At 38.5% G+C, this 16,945-nt stretch overlaps 1 protein-coding gene across 1 annotated transcript; it reads right to left on the bottom strand.

Annotated features, from left to right (window-relative positions):
- LOC107046680 lies at positions 1-4,199 on the bottom strand. The gene is made up of 6 exons (XM_015269351.1): positions 4,007-4,199; positions 3,082-3,636; positions 2,608-2,711; positions 2,240-2,539; positions 907-1,330; positions 1-533 (listed from the first exon to the last, which is right to left on the bottom strand). Exons 1-6 carry the CDS (start codon positions 4,197-4,199, stop codon positions 1-3), a joined length of 2,109 nt encoding a protein of 702 aa, XP_015124837.1.
- Between the last annotated feature and the right edge of the window lie 12,746 nt (positions 4,200-16,945).

Raw genomic sequence — 16,945 nt, 5'->3', positions numbered from 1 at the left:
CTANGCATCTTGTTGATTTCCGTCAATGGGAGCATCAGGGTGAGGGTTTCCGGGGCCTGGATTGTGGGTAAGAGGATTCTCAATGGCGCCTTCAGGGACGATATTCTGGAGAGGACGATCCTCGATGAGAATTTCAGGGCAGACATTCTGAACGTGATCACCATTCGCCATGGGAGAATTATCATGATGTGTGTGGATGTTTCCAGGGGCTGGATTTGGGGGCAGAGGATTTTCAATGGCGGCCTCAGAGCCGACATTCTGGAGAGGATGATCTTCCATCGGATTCTCAGAAAGGATAGTCTGAAGGTGATCAGCATTACCCGTGGAAGAATTATCATGATGTTGGGGAGGATTGTTGGCATGGCGCCTCTTTTGGGGACGGGGATTTCCAGCTGGTAGAGTCTGTGCAGAGAAGTTTTTATTTATAAAATTCCTAGCGTTGGGGGGAATACGACGATTGCCACGATTTTGATTTTTTTTTCGCCAATACTCGATCGATCGCATACGATGTCGCTCTCTCCAGTGGAGTTTCTCTGAAATAAAAGAAAAAACTTTTACTTATGGTATATTGTTTTATATTATAATATTCAATCGATTTACATTTCTTCGTTAATCACACTTGTTAGAATTTCAATTGATTTGCAGCTGCTACTGAAAATGGTAATGAAATAAAACCTAGATTAGAAAAAAAAGGATGAAATGCGATCGATTCAGTAGAAAATGAAAAATTCAAGAAAAACTTTGTCAAATATACTTTTTGGACTTTTCGAATCAAAATGCGTTGATATAACATGAACCATCGCAAACTTAAATTTGAACGATTACAAAGCTTCCGTCAGGAAGCAAAAAGGGGGTAATTAGTTGGCAAGTTATGAGGTGTTGAAGAGAAAAAAAAGATTTACTTACCGGGAACATTCTGGGTTTGACGAAGTGCATCTTGTTGATTTCCGTCAATGGGAGCATCAGGGTGAGGGTTTCCGGGACCTGGATTTTGGGTAAGAGGATTCTCAATGGCGCCTTCAGGGACGATATTCTGGAGAGGACGATCCTCGATGAGAATTTCAGGGCAGACATTCTGAACGTGATCACCATTCGCCATGGGAGAATTATCATGATGTGTGTGGATGTTTCCAGGGGCTGGATTTGGGAGCAGAGGATTTTCAATGGCGGCCTCAGAGCCGACATTCTGGAGAGGATGATCTTCCATCGGATTCTCAGAAAGGATAGTCTGAAGGTGATCAGCATTACCCGTGGAAGAATTATCATGATGTTGGGGAGGATTGTTGGCATGGCGCCTCTTTTGGGGACGGAGATTTCCAGCTGGTGGAGTCTGTGCAGAGATGTTTTTATTTATAACATTCCCNTCTGTCTTATGTGATTACGAATTACTACTTAGTGATCTATTTTATAGACACATTTGTTCAAATGAAATATAATAAAGCTATGATTCTTCGGTACAATTATTATTACAATGATTGAAATTCACAACCAAGTTAATGGAAGTAATTAACATTTACCATTAGAGGTTCTCCAAGCCGCAAAAATGCAAAATTCAAAATATTATTACAAAAATAATTGCCGACTTCAATTCTTTCTTTCTCTTTTTCATTCTAATTATCTTCAAATTATCACCAATCAATGATGATTCATGTGTATATCGCTGAGTAAACTATAAACAAAATACAAATAAAACATTTACAATATCCTATTCGTGCCTAAATATAAAACTGACAGAAACGACGTTTAGATAGTAACATGTTCACAAAACTTCTTGTTTTTGAATGAGGGGTCTTTTTAAATTCTTGCAATATACAATAATATTGACATCACAAGAAACTATGCAATAAAACTATGCACATCAATATCAATGGAATCCGTGAAAAGAGTATGCAGAAAATGAATACATTCCATGTATGAATTAATTGACAAAATTTAAATGCAACATATATAAAAATGTATAAATGAAACGAATGCACTAGATGTGTACATATGAACAGACATATAAAATTGATTTGAAAAACTGCGTTAATTGAGAGAGTAGAGACGAGAACAGACAAGTGGATTGCATCTCATGTTCTGTGATGACAACAATTATAATAAATGGCATAACTGTGTATGACAAAATGGGGTTGGGGCTGGTCAATATAGCCGTTATGAGGGATATTCAGTGAAGGATTTGGAGGTTGCTGATTCCTCATGGGGATTCTCTGGGGAGGGGGATTTGGAGGGAGAACATTACCACCGGGGGGTCTTCGGGGTTGGGGAATTGGGAAGCGACGAACATTTCCAGGTAGGCGATTCGGAGGGGGATGATCCTCAACTGGGCGTCTTCTAGGGAGAGGCATTGGAGGGGGAGGATTGTCGGCATGGCGCCTCTCTTGGGGACGGGGATTTCCAGCTGGTGGAGTCTGTGCAGGGATGTCTTCATTTCTAACATTCCTAGCATTGGAGAGAATACGACGATTGCCACGATTTTGATTTTTCTTTCGCCAATACTCGATCGATCGCATACGATGTCGTTCTCTCCAGTGGAGTTTCTCTGAAACAAGAAACAACTTTTACTTATGGTATATGGTTTTATATTATTATATTCAATTNATTTATAACATTCCCAGCGTTGGGGGGAATACGACGATTGCCACGATTTTGATTTTTTTTTCGCCAATACTCGATCGATCGCATACGATGTCGCTCTCTCCAGTGGAGTTTCTCTGAAATAAAAGAAAAAACTTTTACTTATGGTATATTGTTTTATATTATATTCAATCGATTTACATTTCTTCGTTAATCACACTTGTTAGAATTTCAATTGATTTGCAGCTGCTACTGAAAATGGTAATGAAATAAAACCTAGATTAGAAAAAAAAGGATGAAATGCGATCGATTCAGTAGAAAATGAAAAATTCAAGAAAAACTTTGTCAAATATACTTTTTGGACTTTTCGAATCAAAATGCGTTGATATAACATGAACCATCGCAAACTTAAATTTGAACGATTACAAAGCTTCCGTCAGGAAGCAAAAAGGGGGTAATTAGTTGGCAAGTTATGAGGTGTTGAAGAGAAAAAAAAGATTTACTTACCGGGAACATTCTGGGTTTGACGAAGTGCATCTTGTTGATTTCCGTCAATGGGAGCATCAGGGTGAGGGTTTCCGGGACCTGGATTTTGGGTAAGAGGATTCTCAATGGCGCCTTCAGGGACGATATTCTGGAGAGGACGATCCTCGATGAGAATTTCAGGGCAGACATTCTGAACGTGATCACCATTCGCCATGGGAGAATTATCATGATGTGTGTGGATGTTTCCAGGGGCTGGATTTGGGGGCAGAGGATTTTCAATGGCGGCCTCAGAGCCGACATTCTGGAGAGGATGATCTTCCATCGGATTCTCAGAAAGGATAGTCTGAAGGTGATCAGCATTACCCGTGGAAGAATTATCATGATGTTGGGGAGGATTGTTGGCATGGCGCCTCTTTTGGGGACGGGGATTTCCAGCTGGTGGAGTCTGTGCAGAGATGTTTTTATTTATAACATTCCCAGCGTTGGGGGGAATACGACGATTGCCACGATTTTGATTTTTTTTTCGCCAATACTCGATCGATCGCATACGATGTCGCTCTCTCCAGTGGAGTTTCTCTGAAATAAAAGAAAAAACTTTTACTTATGGTATATTGTTTTATATTATATTCAATCGATTTACATTTCTTCGTTAATCACACTTGTTAGAATTTCAATTGATTTGCAGCTGCTACTGAAAATGGTAATGAAATAAAACCTAGATTAGAGAAAAAAGGATGAAATGCGATCGATTCAGTAGAAAATGAAAAATTCAAGAAAAACTTTGTCAAATATACTTTTTGGACTTTTCGAATCAAAATGCGTTGATATAACATGAACCATCGCAAACTTAAATTTGAACGATTACAAAGCTTCCGTCAGGAAGCAAAAAGGGGGTAATTAGTTGGCAAGTTATGAGGTGTTGAAGAGAAAAAAAAGATTTACTTACCGGGAACATTCTGGGTTTGACGAAGTGCATCTTGTTGATTTCCGTCAATGGGAGCATCAGGGTGAGGGTTTCCGGGACCTGGATTTTGGGTAAGAGGATTCTCAATGGCGCCTTCAGGGACGATATTCTGGAGAGGACGATCCTCGATGAGAATTTCAGGGCAGACATTCTGAACGTGATCACCATTCGCCATGGGAGAATTATCATGATGTGTGTGGATGTTTCCAGGGGCTGGATTTGGGAGCAGAGGATTTTCAATGGCGGCCTCAGAGCCGACATTCTGGAGAGGATGATCTTCCATCGGATTCTCAGAAAGGATAGTCTGAAGGTGATCAGCATTACCCGTGGAAGAATTATCATGATGTTGGGGAGGATTGTTGGCATGGCGCCTCTTTTGGGGACGGGGATTTCCAGCTGGTAGAGTCTGTGCAGAGAAGTTTTTATTTATAAAATTCCTAGCGTTGGGGGGAATACGACGATTGCCACGATTTTGATTTTTTTTTCGCCAATACTCGATCGATCGCATACGATGTCGCTCTCTCCAGTGGAGTTTCTCTGAAATAAAAGAAAAAACTTTTACTTATGGTATATTGTTTTATATTATATTCAATCGATTTACATTTCTTCGTTAATCACACTTGTTAGAATTTCAATTGATTTGCAGCTGCTACTGAAAATGGTAATGAAATAAAACCTAGATTAGAAAAAAAAGGATGAAATGCGATCGATTCAGTAGAAAATGAAAAATTCAAGAAAAACTTTGTCAAATATACTTTTTGGACTTTTCGAATCAAAATGCGTTGATATAACATGAACCATCGCAAACTTAAATTTGAACGATTACAAAGCTTCCGTCAGGAAGCAAAAAGGGGGTAATTAGTTGGCAAGTTATGAGGTGTTGAAGAGAAAAAAAAGATTTACTTACCGGGAACATTCTGGGTTTGACGAAGTGCATCTTGTTGATTTCCGTCAATGGGAGCATCAGGGTGAGGGTTTCCGGGACCTGGATTTTGGGTAAGAGGATTCTCAATGGCGCCTTCAGGGACGATATTCTGGAGAGGACGATCCTCGATGAGAATTTCAGGGCAGACATTCTGAACGTGATCACCATTCGCCATGGGAGAATTATCATGATGTGTGTGGATGTTTCCAGGGGCTGGATTTGGGAGCAGAGGATTTTCAATGGCGGCCTCAGAGCCGACATTCTGGAGAGGATGATCTTCCATCGGATTCTCAGAAAGGATAGTCTGAAGGTGATCAGCATTACCCGTGGAAGAATTATCATGATGTTGGGGAGGATTGTTGGCATGGCGCCTCTTTTGGGGACGGAGATTTCCAGCTGGTGGAGTCTGTGCAGAGATGTTTTTATTTATAACATTCCCAGCGTTGGGGGGAATACGACGATTGCCACGATTTTGATTTTTTTTTCGCCAATACTCGATCGATCGCATACGATGTCGTTCTCTCCAGTGGAGTTTCTCTGAAACAAAAGAAACAACTTTTACTTATGGTATATTGTTTTATATTATTATATTCAATTGATTTACATTTCTTCGTTAATCAGATCTAACATCAGCCATGGAAAACTTAAATTTGAACGATTACAAAGCTTCTATCAGGAAGCAAAAAGAGGGTAATTACTTGGTAATTTACGTGAGGTTGAAGAGAAAAAAAAGATTCACTTACGGGGAAAATTCTCAGCTTGATAAGGAGCAAAATTTCTGTCGTTGGGGGGAATACGGCGCTGGGCCCTGATGGAGACTCTCTCTGAAGCAAAACGAGGTATAGGTACATCCTTATCTGAGAGTTCGACAAGAACGTGCTCATCTTCTTCCTTCTTAATTAAGGGTTCCTCGACTTCCAGTTTTTCAGTTTTCATATTCCCTGTTAAATGGTCAACTGTATCATCTACATTGTTCTGCGAAGTTAGGGATATCCAAGTATCTTTTACAGTTAGGTATTTTCAATCATCAAATTTGTCTACTAAATTGCGTGAGAAGAATTTGAAAAAAAAAATGAATATTTAACGTCATTGAAATTACGTTTGGTACAGAATTATTATTTTTTAAACCTTCGCTGTTTATAAATAAATAATTGAAATTGTTTAAACTTTCGGAAAAAATTTTCTAGGCGTAAAATTCATTTCTGATAAAATTCTGAATATGAATGAATTTGTTAGGATTCCGAACAAAGATTTTTATGGTAGAATATTGAATGTTTATAAGTTATTCATAGAAAGTGCTCGTAATTGCTCGATTTCATAAATCGTCAAGGTGTCTAGAACAGATGCAGATACATCAATAAGCACAAATATGAGGAAATGGAAGGACAATGGGAAGAACAAAGAGCAGTTGTGGAAACACATCTCGAAAAACAAAACTAGACATGCGTTTTGTGAACAATAAGAATACTCTCAATCATAAAAAATACCTTCTTTCTTGATTGTGACCTCCATCTTGTCCGATGAGTTATACTCTAAAGCCTGAACACACAATTGAGAGCGGTTGCATTTACGAACAGTTACCCGAGATACTCCAGAGAGATTTTGGCGGAATAGGTGCGGATTTCTGAGTGGTGCCGCCATATTCTATTAGATTAGCGGGCATGTTTGAATTATTCGATACGATTACTATGGAATTTTCCTCACGTGAATATTGAAAATAAGGTAATATTACCAATAAAAGGACGACTGGGTGATGTTCCACTATATTATTTTATTTCTATTTCTGCTGGCTTTTTGGAATGAAAATAAAAATGGTTCAACTTTACGATATTTAATTGTTTCGAAACATTCGAAAACATTGTTATATGATATTTTCTGGTATTGTCTATTACATTTAACTTTTGATTTAAAAAAAAATTGAATATAATTTTTACTGTAATAGTTTCAATTATTTCGAATATTATTGATTTTTTTTTTATAAAACAATCTCTAGTTCTGCTTCAATTTTTATTATTCCAATGACATGGAGTTCTTAGGAACTAGGTGGAAGCAAAGAAAAACGTATTGTATATTTGATTTTTTTTATTGAAAAGAACTAAATAAAACCTTCAGTTTCTACAAGTAATGAACATTTCCCAGTCTTTACAGTACATCGAATACTTTGCTCAAATTATCACCGCATGAGCATCACAGGTGCGTTAGACATACCCAATTTGTACTTTATGATCTATTATATCTGTCTTATGTGATTACGAATTACTACTTAGTGATCTATCTTATAGACATATTTGTTCAACTTAAATATAATAAAGCTATGATTCTTCGGTACATTTATTATTACAATGATTGAAATTCATAACCAAGTTAATGAAAGTAATTAACATTTACCATTAGAGGTTCTTCAAGCCGCAAAAATGTAAAATTCAAAATATTATTACAAAAATAATTGCGGAATCAACTGCTTCAATTCTTCCTTTCTCTTTTTCATTCTAATTATCTTCAAATTTTCATCAATCAATGATGATTCATGTGTATATGGCTGAGTAAACTATAAATAAAATATAAATAAAACATTTACAATATCCTATTCGTGCCTAAATATAATACTGACAGAAACGATGTTCATATAGTAACATGTTCACAAAACTTCTTGTTTTTTAATGAAGGGTATTTTTGAATTCTTGCAATATACACAATAATCTTGACATCACAAGAAGCTCTGTGCAATAAAACTATGCACATCAATATCAATGGAATCCGTGAAAAGAGTATGCAGAAAATGAATGCATTCCATGTATGAATTAATTGACAAAATTTAAATGCAACATATATAAAAATGTATAAATGAAACGAATACACTAGATGTGTACATATGAACAGACATAAAATTGATTTGAAAAACTGCGTTGAGAGAGTAGAGATGAGAACAGACAAGTGGATTGCATCTCATGTTCTGTCATGACAACAATTATAATAAGTGAAAGGACCGTGTATGACAAAATGGGGTTGGGGCTGGCCAAAATAACCGTTATGAGGGATATTCAGTGAAGGATTTGGAGGTTGCTGATTCCTCATGGGGATTCTCTGGGGAGGGGGATTTGGAGGGAGAAAATTACCACCGGGGGGTCTTCGGGGTTGGGGAATTGGGAAGCGACGAACATTTCCAGGTAGGCGATTCGGAGGGGGATGATTCTCAACTGGGCGTCTTCTAGGGAGATGCATTGGAGGGGGAGGATTGTCGGCATGGCGCCTCCCTTGGAGAAGGGGATTTCCAACCGGTAGAGCCTCTGCAGCCGTTAGTGGTGATCTCCTCTGAGGGAGAAGATTACCACCGGGGGCTCTTCGGGGTTGGGGCATTGGGAAGCGACGAACATTTCCAGGTTGTCGATTTGGAGGGGGATGATTCTCATCTGGGCGTCTTCCAGGGAGAAGCATTGGAGGGGGAGGATTGTTAGCATGGCGCCTCTCTTGGAGAAGGAGATTTCCAGCTGGTGGAGCCTCTGCAGGAATGTCTTCAATTATACAAACTTCAACGTTGGAGATCATACGGCGTTTGGCTTCGGCACTAATTCGGGGTCTATTTCGTCGAAAGGCTTTCAATCGTTCACGACGTCGCTCGGCCCTGGTGGAGACTCTCTCTGAAGCAAATGAAGCAAGTGAGTAATTACTCTTGTCTTTATCGTAGTATAACTTTTTTGCCTAATAAACTAGTCATGTTTTCGAATGGACATTTTGCAAATCATTTTTTTATAGTGTATTGTTTTATATTATTAGATTCAACTGACTGACATTTCTTCGTTAATCAGATCTAATATCAGCCATGGAAAACCTAAATTTGAACGATTACAAAGCTTCTATCAGGAAGCAAAAAGAGGGTAATTAGTTGGTAATTTATGAGGGGTTGAAGAGAAAAAAACGATTCACTTACGGGGAAAATTCTGAGCTTGATGAGGAGTATCCTGTCGATTTCCGTCAGTGGGAGCATTGGTGTCAGCTGGGAGGTCTCCAGGGCGAACATCTTGGATTTGAGGGTTTCCAGAGACTGGGTTCGGTGGGGAAGACTCTTGAAGGGTCAGGTTTTCAGCACCCGAATTCTGTGCGCTCTTACCGGGAACATTCTGAGCTTCATGAATTATATCCAGTTCATTTCCGTCAATGGGAGCATTGGTGTCAGCTGGGAGGTCTCCAGGGCGAGCATCTTGGATTAGAGGGTTTCCAGAGACTGGGTTCGCTGGGGAAGACTCTTGAAGGGTCAGGTTTTCAGCACCTGTATCCTGTGCGCTCTTACCGGGAACATTCTGAGCTTGGTGGGTTTCATCCTGTTCATTTACGTCAATGGGAGCATTGGGGTCNGGGAAGACTCTTGAAGGGTCAGGTTTTCAGCACCTGTATCCTGTGCGCTCTTACCGGGAACATTCTGAGCTTGGTGGGGTTCATCCTGTTCATTTACGTCAATGGGAGCATTGGGGTCAGCTGGGAGGTCTCCAGGGCGAACATCTTGGATTTGAGGGTTTCCAGAGACTGGGTTCGCTGGGGAAGACTCTTGAAGGGTCAGGTTTTCAGCACCCGAATTCTGTGCGCTCTTACCGGGAACATTCTGAGCTTGGTGGGGTTCATCCTGTTCATTTACGTCAATGGGAGCATTGGGGTCAGCTGGGAGGTCTCCAGGGCGAACATCTTGGATTTGAGGGTTTCCAGAGACTGGGTTCGCTGGGGAAGACTCTTGAAGGGTCAGGTTTTCAGCACCCGAATTCTGTGCGCTCTTACCGGGAACATTCTGAGCTTGGTGGGGTTCATCCTGTTCATTTACGTCAATGGGAGCATTGGGGTCAGCTGGGAGGTCTCCAGGGCGAACATCTTGGATTTGAGGGTTTCCAGAGACTGGGTTCGCTGGGGAAGACTCTTGAAGGGTCAGGTTTTCAGCACCCGAATTCTGTGCGCTCTTACCGGGAACATTCTGAGCTTGGTGGGGTTCATCCTGTTCATTTACGTCAATGGGAGCATTGGCGTCAGCTGGGAGGTCTCCAAGGCGCACATCTTGGATGGGAGGGTTTCCAGGGACTAGATTCAGTGGGGGAGGATTCTGAAGTGGAAAGTTTCCAGGGATTGGGTTCAGTGGGGGAGACTCTTGATGGGTCAGGTTCTCAGTACCTGAATTCTGTTCGCTCGTACCCGGAACATTTTGAGCTTGATAAGATGCATCCTGTTCATTTTCGTCAATGGGAGCATTCGCGTCAGCTGGGAGCTTTCCAGGACGAACATCTTGGATGGGAGGGTTTCCAGAGGCTGGATTCTGATGTTCGGAGACTTCAAGAAGGTGAGCTTCCATATCGAGATTCCCAGAGAGTTGATTCTGGTGGGAAGGAATTTCGTCGGAATTTTCGTGACTGAGATTGTGGAGAAGAGGATCTTCAAGAGGGATCACTTCAAGAAGGAGATTTGGAGGATTTTGGAGGATTTCAGAGGAAAGATTCTCTTCCAGAAAGCCCTCACACAGATTGCGAACAGGGGGCCTCTTAATTCTCGATGTTGAGATCTTTTTCTCAGCTTGGGGAGTCTCGACTGGGGTGTTTGGAGGAACAGGGGGCGGGCTGTCGAAGATCTTGAACGAATCCTCGACGACTGAGTTGTCAGAGCTGAAATCTGACTCATACCCGTCCGCAGTTGAAGCTGAACGAACTTTAGCAGAAGCAGTTGCAGGTGGAGGAGGTGTAGGTGGAGAACGGGGGAGAAAGGGATTGGGAGGGTATCCTTTATCTCTGTTTCTTCGAAGTGCTCGACACATCCTCTGCTTGATCTTCTCTTTTTTCTCTTCCCGCCTATCCCACGCACTTTTTCGGCGCCTTGGCCATATAATATCTGAATTTGGTGCCTGTGCGCGACGCTTCGACTTCTTACTCTTTTTCTTGACTTTCTGGGATTTTGGCGAAAGCGGCGGAAAGCATCGCCAACGGGGCAAGGGCGAAAGGGAGCATCCTGCAGATGAATCAAAATTCATCTGATATAATGAATCATTACATTTAACAATCATTATATCCAATTGATATAATGTTCGAAAAGGTTTACAAGAGCGAGACTAGACGTACTGATACGTCAAAATGTAGTTATATGCATGTATTCTTTAGGGGTGTCTATTGAAAAATTTTGCAGCTTAATCGTTAGAAGCCAAGAACGTTTTTGATTTCTCACAATTTTTCAACTTAAAAATTTTAGGAGATGTATTCAAAAAAATGTACTTCATGATTATATTTGCTTTTCATTTCTTCTTACTACTCACCCCCAGTCGTTTCAGTAGGTTGCACGCTATCCTCCTGAAGTTTGCTTCTCTTTTGCTTCCTAGTGTTGTCATTATTTTTATCTGTGTACGCAGAAAGGAGAAAAAAAATTGAAATAAAAAGGGTGATTGTCCAATCGAATGTTTAAACTTTGTGGATACATCAGTAGGTGAGAGTCGTTAGAATATAAAATTCAGAGGAAATACCAATATAACGAAATTGATTACATGTGCAACTTCCCCTTTTGTTCCATTAATCTGACGTGAAATACTATTTTCCTTATCATATAAGAGATTTATTAATTGGAGTGTTTCATACTTTTATATTTGTTTTTGAATTTTGACTTCAATTTTTCAGATATCACATTGAATTGAACTTTTAACAGCTTGGAGATTCCGAAAAAAGGTTGCCTGAATTTTTAAAATTTCCAATAAATTTTTAAAATTGCCCGTGGCGCCAAGAACGTTTTTGATTTCTCACAATTCAGTAGCGAAGCGGTAAACCGGGTCAAGTCGTTTTTGACTTTTGGTCAGTTTTTGATGAATATCGTAGAATCTAAAAGAGATAGCAAAATTTTTCTCCTGACTTTCTTGTTTGGTCAATTGAGGGTTATAAAAAAGTTGATAAGAAAAATTTTTCCATCTCTTTTAGATTCAGAGATATTCGTTAAAAACTGGCCAATAGTCAAAATTGACTTGACCCGGTTTACCGCTTCGCTACTGAATTTTTCAACTTAAAATTTTTAGGAAATCAAAAAAATTTATTTCATGATTATATTTGCTTTTGATTTCTTCTTACTACTCACCCTCAGTCGTTTCAATAGGTTGCACAGTATCCTCCTGAAGTTTGCTTCTCTTTTCCTTCTCAGTGTTGTTATTCTTTTCATCTGTGTACGCAGAAAAGAGAAAGAAAATTGAAAGAAAAAGGGTGATTGTCCAATCGAATGTTTTAGCTTTGTGGATAAATCAGTAGGTGAGAGTCATTAGAATATAAGCTCTTTTATATTTGTTTTTGAATTTTTACTTCAGTTTTTCAGATATCACATTGAATTGAATTTTTAACTGCTTGGAGATTCCGAAAAAAGGTTGCCTGAATTTTTTAAATTTTCAATAAATTTTCTAACAGTGTTATATCTTGGATTATTCACCTTCGATATGCCTCTTTCGACTCTGGCTCTGTTGTAATTTTACCGGCTCAGCAGAAGGTACTCCCTGCTCCATATCTATAAACAAATGACATTAACAATTACTTACCACAATTTTCAAAGATCAATTGAATAACGAATTTCTGTACTGACAACACTCCACAGATTCAGCAATGATAAAGATAAAAAGAAATAGATTTCTGATCATATGCTTAATTATTCATAAAAAAGGTCTGCATTTTCTATGAATAATAAGTTGCAATCCTGAGTTATTCTATGGGAATTTATTTTTAAGAGTATAGATTTTATTTATTTTACAATTTTTTTCAAGACATACCTGTCGTAATGTCAAGGTCAATGGCGAGAACACCCTGCTCATCTAGCCTCTCTTTTCTCCGTACTATAAATAATAATTAAAAAAACTGAATTCCGACAGGTGAAATGCAAATAAATTGAATGAAAACAAGTGAGACAAAGGAGTCATACACAAATTTGACTGTAACCTTCACTAGAAAAAATCCCAACTACCCCAGCCTATTGTCCAAAAATCATTAAGAGAAAGAATAAACTCACTGTTGTCCCTTCTCTTTGCACTCCTTGTCTGGACTGGCATTGTGCAACTGATATACACTTATATCCACTCCAAACGTTGACAGCAATTTTCAGCTTCGTTGAGAGAAGATCGTTCGACCGGGTCAACCGGCCAGCTAGCGAACAATGGCGGATGTTTAGAATTACACACTCCACTGCTACTGTGCGGAAAAAATGGCACTTCACTCCATTATGGATGAAATGGAGCAATTTTGTGAGTCTATCACTTTGTTCCAATTTTTTTTTCAATGTTCAATAAAACAAAATGAGCCAATACTGGGTTTTTTAATGAAATTTATTACAAATAGAGTGAAAAGTGGGACTGAGAATTCACTTTTTAAACATCCAACGGTTTTTCTGACCAATGAGATTGACATGAGCACGTCAGATGACTGTTTTCCACCAACGAATAAACGTGCCAAGTGAGGCGAGGGAGGGGGAACATGTATTCCACTGCATTTACTCAGTTCACAGCATACCGGAGTGATTTGATGCCTGAATGTGTACATTGATGAACCAAACTTACTAATCGTTGTATCTGTACGAGTATGTGGAGTTGTTTGTTCTCATTTGGGAATTTTTGTTATATTTTTGTTTTTTGTTTGAGGGAAAGGGAATAGAATGCAAGATTTGGATGGTTGGTTTTGGAGGGAAAGAAGGCCGGGGACGACTTTTTTCATTGTTCTACGTTTTCTTGACGGAGGAATCCATCGACGATGCTAATTAATCGTTGAACTCGTCACTCGAGTGAGTATCAACATTTACAATAAACTATTTGAATAATAAAATTATTTTTCACATTGGAGAAAACAGTGTGCACCATTTCAAGTGGGGAATATTGAAAAAGAAAAATTGAGAATCGTGATTATTAAATATGCACAGGGAGCTAATGAAGTTCAAGTGTGAATCTTAACGTTGAGGCATTTAATTTGCAGATGGTTCATACGCTGGCGATTAATCAGCTGATTGCTGCAGTAATTTCGATAAGTGGAGAGAGATGATTATCTCATCGTCGAGGAAAAAAATATGTTAATGCTGCTGTAACTATCGAGAGTCATAGGCTGGCTAATCTACTCGAGATTGCATCTACTAACGTCGCACCAAATATCAGGTAAGACAAATAATTCATGAATATTGCCATAATTCTTTTTCAAATGAAATTTCCACGAAAGTCTGATCGGTTGGGGGAACAATAGCGATACCATTTCTATAGAGCACAAAATTAGTAATTATTAAAATAATTGCATAATTGAATCAAAAAAAAAATCACCTTTTGTCCCAGTCGAAGAATGTCACAAGTCCTTTCCTTCGGCCTATAGAAGTCTCCACAATACACTCAGAAAAAAAATTACTTTTGCCAAGGAATTATTTTCTGGAAGAAGAATTTAATTTTTGTTGGAGCGTATTTCTCCAGGCCAGTCATTCCCAGGTGGTCCAAGTCCATCTCTAAATATTACAATTATGTAGAATTATGGAATTTGTTTTTCAATTCAATAATTGCATAGGTAATTGTATAATTAACTTAACAGAATGTTTCAAACATGAACCCCAAAGGAAACAATAGCAGCAGAAATTTATGGTAGTCCAAGAAATCCTCAGCAAAAAAGTTTCCAGACATTTTCTTCTGAATTCATTAATTATCGACATCATTGCATAATTATTTATATCTAAAAAATCATCGCCGTTTTCATGTGAATCGTTTTGTGGATACTATTGTCATGAATATATCTAAAACAACTGTCCTAATAGAAAAATAGCAGAAGGCGTTTTTCGTAGGACACAAATTTCGCAATAAAAAATTTTTTGTGGAACCTTTGTCTTTCAAAATATTTCCGAAAAATTCTAGTGGGTCCCAAAAAAAGGGCTACCCATAACGCACAATTGTCCCTTTTCCTTTCGTTTTTCACCCAAACGTTCATTCTCCCTGAATTTTTTCAAAAATCGGTTGTCCCACAATAACTAAAAAAAAATTATAAATTTGATAAATGATGACTTCCCACCTGCAATTACCCACTTGTTATTCATGGTAAAATTCTTAGTGTCAGTAATTTTTTTGTGACATTTGTAGAATTGAGATTATTTTAACCATTTTTTGAATTCCCAACGGTCGTTTATTGTCTGAACATGGCGATGAAAATCCGCCAATCACAGGCACCCACAGTTTCCCTCCATTTCCCCCCATTTTTCGCCCGACCCATCATTGTCTGTCAGTCCTCCATAGTGCTCGGACGTATTTCACAGGGAAATTTTAGGCATCGTGATTCATCAGTGTAAATTCTAAAATCCAATACTTATCAAAATGGCATTTCGATCGTCTCGATTCCCTGAAAGATTGGTGTCATCGAAAAATAATTATTTTTTAGTCTCTGAGGTCTTTTTTGAGGATTTTTAAACATTTTTATTCATCACGTTATGCCGACCGGTAAATTTTCACATTTTTTTCTACAATTTTTTTTTATTTATCCAAGATTTTTGGTTTCCATTATTTCATGAAATTTCCAATTATGAGGTCTGTAAGTGTGTATAGCGATCGTCAGTTGTTTAGGGTTTTTTTTATCATCTTAGAGACAATGGCGTTTTGTAGTCGCCAAATGCGCGAAAAAATGCGCAATGTACAGTCGAGCGCTAAGTTGGTGAACAGCCTGAACTTGCATTCAATGTACGAACTTTAGTCCTCGACTGTACCCCCTGCTTTCCCGCGTTTTACTCCTTTGTCACTTGAGGTACGGCGGCCATCTCAGATTATTGTGTATTCCAGCCTGAAAGCATCTGTGAAATCCTGTGTATAATTTTTACCTCGGTGATTAAAGTGTCTGTGATTAAAATTAATGAACATCATTTTGTTAATACCCGGAAAAGTGATAAAATGTGGAAAATTATCAATTAAATGGAGTAATTCGAGGGTTAGAAATACCTTGGCCCTCTCTGGCGCATTGGACAATTGATTACAAGAATAAACTTTGACATTCAATCACCATTTGAACAACTATCCTAATTTTTGTTTGACATTCGAGATAGAAAAGTGCACCACCGATGAAATATAAGCGATTGAAAAATGAAGAATTCTGTTCATTGAATATTTTATAGAAATACGCCGTGTCCTGTGTCAATTACACATTTTTAAACATTTAGTTCGGGTTCATACTTTAGTACTTCGCTGTGGAATCAGCTCATCGTTAAACGGCTCCGCGATGGAGTAGAGAGACAATGAAACCATTGTCAAAAACACAAAATCAAGTTCAGAATTACACTTTTCATTTTCTTCAATCTTGGAATTGCAGATGGCTTATTCACAAGAATCACACACACTGAAGGAAGTGAAAAATCAACGATAAAATGTCGGATGAGAAATGTATTCAAACTATCCTTCAGGTACTATCACACACCATTTTGACAATTTTTTCCGTTCTTTTATTTAAAAAAATAATACCTGTTTTTTCGTCACGATTTTACAGATCAACGTAAAGTTTGTGGTTTTTTATTCAGTAATGGCACAACCTGATGGAGTTACATGTTTCTCACACGTCCTATGCCGGCACTGACTAATATCACCACAGACATATTCTCTGCATTACGTGTCCTGCGTGATATGAGCAAAAAGGGATACTATAGGGAAGTACGATTTCAATTAGATCATAATTATGGAATTCTGTGTATTTATAATCATTTTAGATTAATTATTTTCAACGATGAAATAGTAGGTATTGATGCATGTTCTTGAAATAAGAATCAAGAGAGAGTTAATCACGTCGCAGGACCTCGTTTTTTTTTTTTAACTTTTTTATTCAGCGTCAAAACATCGATTTATACAGGTATATACGAAAAATAAAGAAAATATACTAAAGTATACAGAAAAAAGGGGTTAGTTACACTATTAAGTTCCAATAAACCAAATTTCTTTCGGATATTTCTGTCGGTCGAACGGAAAGTGTGCCCCACGCAACAGGGAGTTGTCGGTGAGGAGTATCTGCAATATTCCTGTCCGC

This window comes from Diachasma alloeum, unplaced genomic scaffold (assembly GCF_001412515.2).
Source record: "Diachasma alloeum isolate Michigan unplaced genomic scaffold, Dall2.0 Dall_scaffold_01728, whole genome shotgun sequence".
In the NCBI taxonomy this organism is placed as follows: domain Eukaryota; kingdom Metazoa; phylum Arthropoda; class Insecta; order Hymenoptera; family Braconidae; genus Diachasma; species Diachasma alloeum.
This window is presented reverse-complemented; position numbering and strand designations above follow the sequence as displayed.